The sequence below is a fragment of the Haliotis rubra genome, unplaced genomic scaffold (assembly GCF_003918875.1).
Source record: "Haliotis rubra isolate DU_JTF1 unplaced genomic scaffold, ASM391887v1 Scf792, whole genome shotgun sequence".
NCBI classification, from domain to species: domain Eukaryota; kingdom Metazoa; phylum Mollusca; class Gastropoda; order Lepetellida; family Haliotidae; genus Haliotis; species Haliotis rubra.
In genome coordinates, this window is record NW_025767515.1 from 71,163 (window position 1) to 84,497 (window position 13,335).

Consider the following 13,335-nt stretch of genomic DNA (forward strand, 5'->3'; position numbering starts at 1 on the left):
TGAAAGTGTTCTTGCCAACCTCAGTAAAAGTGTTGCTGCTATTAAGCACTATGAAAGTATTCCTGCCAAGCTCAATGAAAGTGTTTTTGCCAAGCTCAATGAAAGTGGTCTTACCAACCTCAGTAAAAGTGTTCCAACCAAGATCAATCAAAGTGTTTTTGCCAAGTTCAATGAAAGTGTTCCTACCGACCTCAGTGAAAGTGGTCCTACCAAGCTCAATGAAAGTGTTCCTATCGACCTCAGTGAAAGTGGTCCTACCAAGCTCAATGAAAGTGTTCCTACCGACCTCAGTGAAAGTGTTCCTGCCAAGTTCCATGAAAGTGTTCCTACTAAACTTAATGAAAGTGTTCATGCCAAGCTCAATGAAAGTTCTTGCCAAGCTCAATGAAAGTGTTCCTACCGACCTCAGTGAAAGTGTTCCTGCCAAGTTCCATGAAAGTGTTCCTACTAAACTTAATGAAAGTGGTCCTACCAAGCTCAATGAAAGTGTTCCTACCGACCTCAGTGAAAGTGTTCCAACCAAGCTCAATGAAAGTGGTCTTACCAAGCTCAATGAAAGTGTTCCTACCAACCTCACTAAAAGTGTTCCAACCAAGCTCAATGAAAGTGGTCTTACCAAGCTCAATGAAAGTGTTCCAACCAAGCTCAATGAAAGTGTCCCAACCAAGCTCAATGAAAGTGTTCCAACCAAGCTCAATGAAAGTGTTCCAACCAAGCTCAATGAAAGTGGTCTTACCAAGCACTATGAAAGTGTTCCTGCTAAGCTCAATGAAAGTGTTCCAACCAAGCTCAATGAAAGTGTTCCAACCAACCTCAGTAAAAGTGTTCCAACCAAGCTCAATGAAAGTGTTCCTACCAACCTCAGTAAAAGTGGTGCTACCAACCTCAGTAAGTGGTCCTACCAACCTCAGTGAAAGTATTCCTACTAAGCTCAGTGAAAGTGTTCTTGCCAACCTCAGTAAAAGTGTTGCTGCTATTAAGCACTATGAAAGTGTTCCAACCAAGCTCAATGAAAGTGTTCCAACCAAGCTCAATGAAAGTGTTTCTACCAACCTCACTAAAAGTGTTCCAACCAAGCTCAATGAAAGTGGTCTTTCCAAGCTCAATGAAAGTGTTCCAACCAAGCTCAATGAAAGTGTTCCAACCAAGCTCAATGAAAGTGGTCTTACCAAGCACTATGAAAGTATTCCTGCCAAGCTCAATGAAAGTGTTCCAACCAAGCTCAATGAAAGTGTTTTTGCCAAGCTCAATGAAAGTGGTCTTACCAACCTCAGTAAAAGTGTTCCAACCAAGATCAATCAAAGTGTTTTTGACAAGCTCAATGAAATTGTTCCTACCGACCTCAGTGAAAGTGGTCCTACCAAGCTCAATGAAAGTGTTCCTACCGACCTCAGTGAAAGTGGTCCTACCAAGCTCAATGAAAGTGTTCCTACCTACCTCAGTGAAAGTGTTCCTGCCAAGCTCAATGAAAGTGTTTTTGCCAAGCTCAATGAAAGTGGTCTTACCAACCTCAGTAAAAGTGTTCCAACCAAGATCAATCAAAGTGTTTTTGACAAGCTCAATGAAATTGTTCCTACCGACCTCAGTGAAAGCGGTCCTACCAAGCTCAATGAAAGTGTTCCTACCAACCTCAGTGAAAGTGGTCCTACCAAGCTCAATGAAAGTGTTCCTACCGACCTCAGTGAAAGTGTTCCTACCAAGCTCAATGAAAGTGTTCCTACTAAGCTCAATGAAAGTGTTCATGCCAAGCTCAATGAAAGTTCTTGCCAAGCTCAATGAAAGTGTTCCTACCGACCTCAGTGAAAGTGTTCCTGCCAAGTTCCATGAAAGTGTTCCTACTAAACTTAATGAAAGTGTTCCTGCCAAGCTCAATGAAAGTGTTATTGCCAACCTCAGTAAAAGTGTTCCTACCAACCTCAGTAAAAGTGTTCCTACCAACCTCAGTGAAAGTGATCCAACCAAGCTCAGTGAGAGTATTTTTGCCAAGCTCAATGAAAGTGTCCCTACCAACCTCAATTAAAGTTTTCATATTTTTCAAAGTTTACAATATGATGCAAAAACTAGAAACTCAAAACCAAACTTTGCAAAGCCCCATTCTTTAGACAAAGAGGCCTTTTCCAAACTTCAAAACATTAATTTGAAAAAGTTATTAATTGAACAAACATTTCTAAGTTCATATTTGTAAATTGCTGTAATTCTTGAAAACAATATAATATCAAAATACACCTCTACCAGTAGACAAAGAAGGTGGTCCCCAAATGTGAAAACAATCCAAACAAGAGTTTTCCAGTTATTAGTTGAACAAAAATGTCTTTGGACAGACAGATGGACAGGTGGAATTTAGTTGGTATAACCTTTCTAGGTTTGGGGGTAAAAACAATCAAACTGTTGACCAGGTACTTAAACTGCTTTCAGACACTGAGTTCAACTATCAGTGTCCAGGAGAAATGTTTATAATATTCCATAATATCATGTCCACTCCAGTATACAGAGGTCCCACATAAAGTATGTCCTCAAGACACAGTTTTCTGTTTGGTATGAGGCAGAAGAAGTTTCTGCTGCAGACTGCCAGATTAATTTGGGCATTATGCCAATTTGTTTTTGTTGATTCTACATCAACAGATGAGGAATGTAAAAATAGAAACTCCTGTAGCTGCATGTAACCCAGTATCTGGTTACCATGGCAAATGGCTACACTTGTGGTTTTGTTATACCCGGTAGATACAGAGTATAGATAGCTCCCCGTACACCATGTTGTACAAAGTGAATCATAATGCTTGGATAACCCTTATAACCCATGTACCATCATTTCAGTCGAACCAATCTTTACTATCACACTTTCAAGGGATATTTGGATCTATCCATCATACACAAAACTGATTCCCATAACATGTATCATGAAGATCTGTATAGGCTGACAGTTCTGATTGTCATCATCAAAAGTCGTGTAGAATATAGTTAGAATGTAACAGAATCTGTCTTCCATTATCATAATTATTTGCAGGCGTTTCCTTCCACCTCATGTCATTACATATATCACATTGATGACGTTATAAAAAATATAACTTCCACTGATAAAGTGACCATAGAAAGTCAATTATACCATACAAACAACTGTGAAGATAGGTGTACATGAATCATACTTAGAGATACTTTCATCGCTGTTAACAGCGACTTATGCTTCATATTACAATGACTACAGTATTATACATGCACATAACCATGACAACAGTAACAATGTGTCATAAACATGATATATGTAGATATAGAATGTACAGCATAATAAATACTATAACAACTTACTGCAAAGGAACCCCAACAGTCCGTAGAAACGTCCACACAGATCCTAGAAAACATGCAAAATAGAGCCACTGAGTAATACAAAAAAAAATATACACAGACAATACTATTAATGGCCATAAATATACAATACATAAGGATTATACACACACAGTAAAACATACGGTTCCATAATTTCATTTCTGTATTTTCCAGCATATAGATAGATAATCCTGATAATCTATAATCCTGATGATTACATAACACTAAAAATATCCTTATCCCAAAAATCCTGGGAATCATCACAACCAAAGTTATGATATCCACTGTTTCAAGCAGCATATCACTATTCATGGTATTAGACCATGTTGTTATTGCCTGAAGAAATGCTACGCCCTTACCATGGTATATTCAGTTTGTAAGGTCAACAATGTTGGGTTGAAGTTGAAGGGACCTATGAAGATACTTCGTGTTATCCAACGCCAAAGGATGACTAAATTAGGAATATGCAGGGACCATGCTTTTACTTCAAGATAACTGTAAGTTCAACAAATCAAAGTTGGACACAGTGGTGTTTGTCTGTACTAAAGGTTTACTGCATTGTTAATCCATCAGCAACAGTTAATACCACAGACTGACTAACATGTGAATAATGAAACAAACTGCTTCCCTAGCCAAGACCACAAGAAATGTTTTTTCAAGTTATTTCTCCAGAGAATCCTATCATACTAAATAGTAAAGTCATGTCAGTCTGTAAATTCACTCTCTAGTCCAAACCAATGCGAAACAACACTTAATCTTCAGTCAGATATAATGAATGCATTGAGTACCATCAAGTTAAAGTTAGCCACTAGATTGGTAGTTCCAACAAGTCATAGACTGTCACAACACACCAAACATGTTTTTTAAAGTTACTTTCCACAACATCCTACAACACAGAGTAAGTGAGTGAGTTTAGTTTTAAACCGCTTTTGCCGATATTCCAGCAACATCATGCCAGGGGACACCAGAAATGGGCTTCACACATTGTACCCACATGGGGAATTGAACCCATGTCTTCAGAGTGAACGCTCTAACCACTAGGCTACCCCACTGCTCCCCTACTAGTCAGAACTGTAGTGTACAGACAAGCCATGTTCAGTCTGAGTAATCACCATCTAGGAGAAACAACCAACATGTAAGCACAATACTCCTTGGCCTGATATAACATTAGCCTGTGTGAGTCAGATCTCATCTATCAAGTACCACTAATGAACGGACTCTCGTCAGTCCTAGTAAAATGTTTATGCAAGTTATTTCAACACCAGCTTGAATCAATCAATCATCAATACTAAGATATAAAGCAGTTAACGGTTACCCTACTGATACAGTGAAATAGCCATTTTGTACATGTAGCAATAAATACTAAGTGTAGACTGAGATGTTTGAAGGGAAGCAGACCATGAAGCATAGTGCCTCTTTAAGACCAGCCAGATCACAGTTGTAAGTTGGTCAAGTGTTACACATACTGGTATGCTGCAAACACTGAGGTCACATGACCCATCTTAGTTGCCCCTATCAACAAACATTTGGTAACCGACTTTCTCTGCCACAAACTACTTACATCATGATCCCAAGTCTGTTATCATGTTAACTGTGGCATTAGTTTCATAAGCTTCTGTTGTCACTGCTGACTAAAAATATTTTCCATTAATGTTCTATCAATTTTTCTGCGATTATCAAACAACAAATGGGAAAATTCTTGATGACTATCTCCTTAATGCATGAAAGTTAATACTTGTAAACAATCCAACTCACTTAGAGATGCTGATGCTAACCGTCCAACAATAGAAACCTTGTCTTTGTCCCTTGGACTTCTGGTCTGGAAATGTAACAGTGAACAAAAGGTCATCAAGGTTAGTAACACAACTCAATACCACATCCCATCTGTGTCATCATCTTACTTAGTCAATTAGTCAAAAAAGTCAAAAAGGTTAGCACTGGTAAATTATATACTTGGTGCTAAAAAAATGGGCTGGAAAAAAAAAGACAGTACAATTGTGCATATATGATATAGAACATATCATGTATATATGTATGTTTCATGTGCGGTATTATAAGCAGGAGATTTGGAGGGGGAAAGACCTCTGAAATCAAAGAATATAAGAACAGTTAAGAAGCTTTTGATAAATAGAAATACTCCAATAGAATTATCATTGTTCACAAAGCACACACCGACTTAACAACCAGAACTTGCAGATTTGTACATCCAGCAATTGCTAATATTGATATAATGATAATATATACTAACAATATTACATACTGATGTTTGAGATTCATCTGGTGGCAGATGAAATGAATACATGCTAGGAAAATCATCTAGCGAGAAATTATGAACCTGAAAATGAATGTGCTACTGCCAAAATGATACATCTTGTCTCTTCAAAAATACACAGTCCGTTCAAAAGATTTCTCCCTGGAATCTGACGAATATGCAAGAAGAGAGCAATAATTCCCAACTCAGCAATGGTCAGTAACTGTAAAATGGCATTGAACAATGTTATATTAACTGTAAAATGGAGTGGAATAACATTACATGAACTTAAAATTGTGAGGAATAATGATATGTTGCCTGTACAAAGTACTAAAATGGCATTGAATAATATTATATCAACTGTAAATTGGCATTGAATAATGTTTTCATCAAGCTTATGTTTGTTTGCTAGTTGTTTAACACAGCAGCCAGATATTACAGTTATTTCATGACAATCTGCAAATAACCACTCTGGACCAGGCAAACAAAGAACTGAATGTTCTGGAACATCCCACACCTTGAAGGTATGATGACAGGCACTCATGAATGCAACAACAATGTGTATCCCTGTGCTCTAAAAATTTATATACAGCATTTGAATTTGGTGAGTTAGAACCATACAGATGATAAGTAAAAAGAAGCTAGAGCAACAAAAGTGATAAAACAAAAATAAACACCTGGTGCTTTACCTTAGAAAAGCGAATTCCTGGCAATCCAGTTATAACAGATGACAGTGAATGAATTGATTTCACATACTTTGAGCTCATCATTTTCACAAATATCTGTACTAGACATGAAAAAATCACTCTCATGAAAGCTCATTTTAAAATTCCACTGTACGCCCATGCTTGGTGATGGCAACACGTGTGGCTACTTGCCAGAGTCGTAGTAAGCTATTATCACATTTAAGAGGTCAGTTCATGCTCTTACAATATGTAATGGTTGACCTTTGGCTTGGATGAGGAAGGAAGGAAGGCTGATACATGTGACTGCTGAAGCTTGGCACTTGAAACAATTAGAGTGATAGGCAAACTGCCAACAATGTGGGATGTACTGATATCAGATCAGTTCAACTTTGTGAACATTATCACCACAGGTTAGTACACCCTCAGATAATCATAACAACTGTTATCAGATAGCAGACTGAAATGATTATAAGTAGTGTGATGCTTAACAAGAGTAAAACCTATAGTTACAACAGGTGGCAATGACAAACAATACAACAGAATCAGCGCCAGTTCGTAGTCACTGGACATTCTTTTCTCTCCATATTGAATTCTTAAACCTGCGAAATTAAGTTAGATATAATAGACAGAAGTTTCAAAATCCAAGAAGTTGTGTTTGGGAGAGGTGATCTGGACACTGTGAGAACACGAATGGGCTAGTGTGGCATTTTGTGAGGATGTTATTGTAAAAAACGGTTTCATTGGATTTAGAATCCTATTGCATGAATGTAATGGAATGTTGAACGTACAAATAGTTCGTTGTCAAGGCGCCATTCAGTCTGAACAGACAAATCATATAAAATATTCTCTTCTGCTACATCCACGTCGTCTACTTCTGCCGCCATGTTTAAACCCTCATAAAGTGTTTCATGTATAAATTGCACAATACGTCGTCAATATCTATTCCAAGTCAGAATTCATGTAAATTGTATTTTCATTTATCTTAATAAAAGTAATGTTGAACATTATGATCTTGGACAAACTTCTGATCATGACATAAGCGAACAGCGACGTCGGTTAGAGGCTAAAGCTGTGGCGTGTACTATTAATTATGTGGAGGAAACAGGTTGTAAATACAAAGTATATGACGCATATTTGATTTATTCAAAGAATAAGTAAAAGAGGAAAGCTATAGGAATTACACAGTAAAGTATATCCCTTATTTCCTTTATGTTTTGTGGATTATGATACCTATATTCTGTTGATATAAGTATAAAATCCCCCCTATGACAAATGAGCCAATCCGGGGAAATCCCAAACACGGTACACATTTCACTTCTCATCAGAAGTGGGATTCCCTCGTCAATGTGATTTGATCTGGATGGGAGAAAGCAACGTTTTGGTTGCCTGTACGGGCAGCGTAGCGTCTATCAAAATACCAAAACTGATAGAACACATAACAAATTCAGATGCGAAGGTATTTGTTTCATCGTTTGTAATTTAAGCCAGATTTATCCATGATATTATTACTGTTGTCTCTGGTAAAATCAGATGGTTGTTCTGTTGTTTTTACAATATATGAATTGTTGCAAATTCCATGGTATTAGAACCTGTTGTTACACTAAATAAGCGTGATTTTTTGCTCTCTCCAGATTGAAGTCAAGTTAGTGACAACACAAAATGCTCAACATTTCTTCAACCCAGGAGAACTGACTGTTAAAGTTCATACAGATGCTGAGGAATGGGAGGTATATGACCCTAAAAACATTAGAACATTTTTGGAGCTGAATGTTGGTTGCAAGGTTGCAGCATTAAACTTTATAAGGAAATATGAATATATATAGGTGATAATTACACACAAACAGATTGCTTTTCTTATTAAGTTATAACTAGTCAATATTAATTAATGATCTCTGATTCTATCAGTTGGTGAAATATTGACAGATGCCAGAAAGAAATAGAAAGAATTTCTCTTAAAAACAGGTTATCCTCACTTGACAAAAGAGGAGGAGGGGTAGCCTAGTGGTTAAAACGTTCGCTCATCACACCAAAGACCAGGGTTCAATCCCCCACTATGGTTCAATACTAGTATATGAAGCCCTTTTCTGGTGGCCCCCACTGTGAAATTGCTGGAATATTGCTAAAAGCGGCATAAAACAAAACTCACTTGACAAAAATGATGACATTTTGTTTTTACTGTGGTCTAACTAGAAACTTGTAGGATCATTATAATCAAAGTCCAAACTTACTATGTTTCTTGCATATGTGTAAATCAAGTATCTAATAATAATACTCTGTTTGATATTGCCACAGTTTCAGTGGATCAGCTGTCTTGTATTGTTTCAATGTTTCCAGAGTTGGAAAAGAATTGGAGACCCAGTTCTCCACATTGAACTGAGGAGATGGGCCGACTTAATGGTCATTGCACCTCTAGATGCAAACACCATGGCAAAGATCTCAAATGGCATTTGTGACAATTTGTTGGTAAGTTGATTGTTACTTGTTATGTAGGAACAAGTGAGAAACAAAGAGTCTACTCCATCAAGCGGCACAATATCCAGTTGTTTACACACCCTGGCATGTTTTAATAAGCAACAGTTTTCTTTCACTGGGTCAGAATCGAAAGCACCAATGTCAAGCACTCACTAAAAAAATTGTTCTTGTGTTTCTTATCACATGTACAATCATCAGAAACATGTGTGTTTGTCACAAGAATTGATTTGATAAATAAGATAATAAGATTCATTGATTTGGTTGATGCGTCATTGTACACAAAGGCATGGTTCATGCTCCTAACATCAATAACTGGTGTGTCTCACGTATTTACAGGCTGTCATGTTGAATATGTACAAACATGTTATACAAACTAATAACAAAGACTTGAAAAAACTTAAATTTTGAACTTATATCTATAATGTCAGCAGAATATTTCTCATGTGATAAGATGTTGGTATTGAGTAATTGCATATATAATAAATATGATCAGATGATATATGTTGATAATTAAAATATTATCCTATATATCATACAATACTTGTATCTGGTGGTATTGGTGGATTCATGACGTGTGTTGGTTTGCTGTTATCTGTTCCCACTTTGAGCAACACAATAATAATCTCTTGTATTATAATGATGGAAGTGTTTCTACTGTTAGACATGCATTGTCCGGGCATGGGACATGAAGAGCCCTCTACTGTTTGCTCCTGCAATGAATACCCACATGTGGGAGCACCCACTGACAGCTCAACACCTCTCAACACTGAGGGGCCTGGGCTATAGGGAGATCCCCTGCATCAAGAAGACACTGGCATGTGGAGATACAGGTTGAGTTGATAATTTGGGAAGGTGAAATGGGGACAAAGAACATATACTGGGCCACTTATTTGACAATTGTTGAAGAAATAAATATTTTCTCAGAAAGAGAAGCCAGAAACATTTATGGGAGACATGCAACAGAGGTATTTCAGGGCATCAAGCCAATCAATTGTTTAATATTTTTAACCCTTGAAGAAGTATTCCTTTTACCAATATTACTAAACAATTAAATATCTTCTTTTTTTTTAAATAATTACATAAAACTGATAACTAATGTAAACCTGAGACAGAAGGTCAGCATACTTTGGTGGGTGTGGGGAAGGTGGTTGGGAAGGTTATGCACTGTTGACAGATCAGCTGTAGTGTAACCTGTTAGTGCACCATGTTGACAGATCAGCTGTAGAGTAGGCTGTTAGTGCACCGTGTTGACAGATCAGCTGTAGAGTAGGCTGTTAGTGCACCGTGTTGACAGATCAGCTGTAGAGTAGGCTGTTAGTGCACCATGTTGACAGATCAGCTGTAGAGTAGGCTGTTAGTGCACCGTGTTGACAGATGAGCTGTAGAGTAGGCTGTTAGTGCACCATGTTGACAGATCAGCTGTAGAGTAGGCTGTAAGTGACTGACTGAGTTTGGTTTTACGCCGCTTTTAGCAATATTCCAGCAACATCACAGCGGATCACTAATGTAAACCTGAGACAGAAGGTCAGCATGCATTGGTGGGTGAGGGGAAGGTGGTTGGGAAGGTTATGCACTGTTGACAGATCAGCTGTAGAGTAGGCTGTTAGTGTTGACAGATCAGCTGTAGTGTAGGCTTTTAGTTGGAAAATGTTAACCAAAATGTTTTTTCATGCATGTATATCTGCTATCATGAAAATGCCAGTTGTTGTTAGACTGTTGTGCAGTTTAGGTCTGTGTGTTTCAGGGTTTGGAGCAATGGCAGAGGTGGAGACAATTGCAGCACAAGTTATGGCAGCTCTACTGCCTCAGCAACAACACCCCTCATCAAGTCAACATGAATCAAAATGATGACCAAAATACCGCCATCTTTACATCAGTTCCTGGTATCAGGGATTCCCTATCTATAAAGAATACAATTATGCTGGTTGGGGTATCATATATCTTATGAATGAGTGAGTCATTGGGGTTTTACATCCATTTAGCAAGTGTTCCAGAGATACCATAGTGCGGAACACACTCTCTACACATGTGTATCACTAGATACTTGGTATGGTACATCTCACATGCTGTTTGAACGTATATTGGTCTCGCACCATCAGGCATGTAATCAGAGTATATTATACAGATACTAGGAGTCTAAGAGTATCTGTTTGATGTGCACCTGTGGTGGGATACTGTTGTTTTAGTTTTGCAATATTGTTACTTTGGAAATAAAGTCTATTTCTTCTTTTTTAATTTTATGCTTTGAGTATTATTTGACGTTATTTGTATCCTGGTATTATGATGGGTTTTCCGACACTTAAGAAACATTTGTGGTTTTGTTTCTTATCACATGAACAGCTATAAAACATCTCACTAACTTATAAAAGATAACTTTATCCTGAAGAAACCATCATTCAAGAATTTACAATGTCTGTGTGACGCCTCATAGCCCATGTAGGCACTAAAGCACTGTCGGAAATATAAAAAAAATTCACATTTATATGTACAATTTTATGTAGTTAATGTATGAAAGTGTGAAATATCTGTTTAACTAAGTTCAGCATAACTACAGTCTCAGTGGTAGGGAGATAGGAAACGTAACAAAAGGACTTTACTGGAGAGAGATTAGTGCTGATATGAGCAATGCAGGTTTTTTTCTGAGTTCGAAGAGACTTATTTAGAACAGACCATGGCTTTATGCAAATTAGTGTGCGATGATGTTGTATTTCAAAGGACACTTTTAAATGCCTATTTTGAAACTAGACTTAGCTTCATTACAAACGATAGCTGACTTTAAAAATGGGTTTAACGTCGTGCTTTAACGTGTGTGTGTGTATGTGCGGCTGCTTGTACTAGCCCAGACTTAAGCTGGTTTTATAGTGCTAGCTCACTGAGATACCATGCCGAAGTACGTCTTTTGGTATACGCGGTCGGGAAACTATAACCACTACACCACGGAGGCGGGATGGAGTAGCTACCATGGAGGTGAGGTGAGGTGAAATTGGGTTTAACGTCGTGCTTGAGAATATTTCGCTCATATGACGACGTGCATGCGTGTGTATGTGTATGTACGGCTGCTTGTACTAGCCCAGACTTAAGCTGGTTTTATAGTGCTAGCCCACTGAGATACCATGCCGCAGTGAAGCATGAATACCCCAGCCTCAGACACAGTATACTGACTCCTAGTGTAAAATTAAAGTATATATTCGAGCCGACCAGTCCTTGTTGTACCCATTAATGCCGTGCGCCAGGCAGAGACCAACAAGTACCATACTTTAACGTCTTTTGGTATGACGCGGTCGGGGATCGAACCCGCGACCTTCCGCTCTCCGGGCGGACGTTCTAACCACTACACCACGGAAGCGGCCCCCAGGGTTAAGGAATCTCAGATTAACGATTATTGAAATTAAGAGGATGCCTGTTGGACTGACTATATTCCCATACACAGCTATACACCATATTTCAACAACGGCCTCTTTCAGGATTAGTTGCTAGACACAGGCAATGCATTCCTCTTGGTTGAATAACGTGATGGTATGACGCCAGGCAGCTATCGTCCATGTTATCAGCATTCACACAAACATATTAAATATTGTATTATTCCACTTTACTGCACTTCCTCTCCTAAATCAACATATACATTACTTCAGTCTCTGTAGCTTTGTCTGTGGTTTGTTGAAAGAGCTTCTGGAGCGCAAAGTTCACTCATCTGCAAATACAGCAGGCTGTTTCCCTTTATAGAGGGTTCACGGAACAACAGAGAGCTATACTGATCTGGTTACAGAGAGAGTGCTTAAAGCAGCAGCACTATCCTTATAATTATTTGCTGCATAGCTGGCAAAACAAATTAGCAAAGAAGGGAGTCCTGTTAAATAACTAGACTCATGAGAATGTCAGTACAATTACCATAGTCCGTTTGGCTCAAAATCGGACCGATGAATTGCAATCTAACTCGAAAACTTCTAACCATATAGTACTCATTGAAACACTGATCATAATAAAAACATCAGACCAACTCTGTGAGGAATGTATGCCAGTTGTTTAACGCTATCCGATACAGTTTATTTGAGCCAGGAACGGACGGTCCGATTTTGAGCCAAACGGACTATAGTTAGGCGATTACAATGGCGAATGGAAAGTGTAAAGGTATGTGTTATCTGACGTATTACTATTATAATTTGTGAGAATTGTCTGATTCTTTAACAGACCACGGAACATGACAATGATGAAGTCGGAGGGGTGTTAATTTATTTCAAAATTCGGTATTCCTGTGACAAAGCAACACTAAAGTGCTTAAAATGTTGTAACATACACCAGCTTCCTACATGAGCAAATATCCAAAGTTAAGAGTGAAATAATAAAATCGCACGTCTCCTTTTTAAATTAATAGGCACACCCTCGATATATACTTGAATTTAGAGAGAGAGTGTGGGTTAAGAAAGACGTACAATTTCACTAATCAGTAAAACGGACTCCTGCACAATATGTAAACCAAAAAATAATTCGCTTTCATCCGTGCTCAGATTACATATGTGCTTGTCAATGACTACCAGCTGTTGACCTCGGGATGAATAGATTAGTAAGTCAATCTTTGGGTAGCCATATTCCGAAATTCTGGACCAA

General features: G+C 38.1%; 2 protein-coding genes across 3 annotated transcripts in view; one reads left to right on the plus strand and one right to left on the minus strand.

Moving 5' to 3' along the window:
* The window catches only part of LOC124261267 (neuroblastoma-amplified sequence-like), a 54,035-nt gene extending 46,893 nt beyond the window's left edge, over positions 1 to 7,142 (minus strand). Inside the window, 3 exon segments of the mRNA XM_046695581.1 lie at positions 3,304 to 3,346; positions 5,077 to 5,140; positions 7,047 to 7,142. Of these exon segments, the coding sequence (XP_046551537.1) occupies positions 3,304 to 3,346; positions 5,077 to 5,140; positions 7,047 to 7,142 (203 nt within the window).
* A 425-nt stretch (positions 7,143 to 7,567) lies between these two features.
* Positions 7,568 to 10,965, plus strand: LOC124261255 (phosphopantothenoylcysteine decarboxylase-like). 2 transcript variants are annotated; one of them, XM_046695560.1, is made up of 5 exons: positions 7,568 to 7,714; positions 7,890 to 7,985; positions 8,593 to 8,721; positions 9,392 to 9,560; positions 10,475 to 10,965. In XM_046695560.1, exons 1-5 carry the CDS (start codon positions 7,619 to 7,621, stop codon positions 10,576 to 10,578), a joined length of 594 nt encoding a protein of 197 aa, XP_046551516.1. In that variant the 5' UTR covers positions 7,568 to 7,618; the 3' UTR covers positions 10,579 to 10,965. The 2 variants fall into 2 exon arrangements, with proteins under 2 accessions (XP_046551516.1, XP_046551517.1); XM_046695561.1 differs by lacking the exon at positions 7,890 to 7,985.
* The last annotated feature ends 2,370 nt before the right edge of the window (positions 10,966 to 13,335 follow it).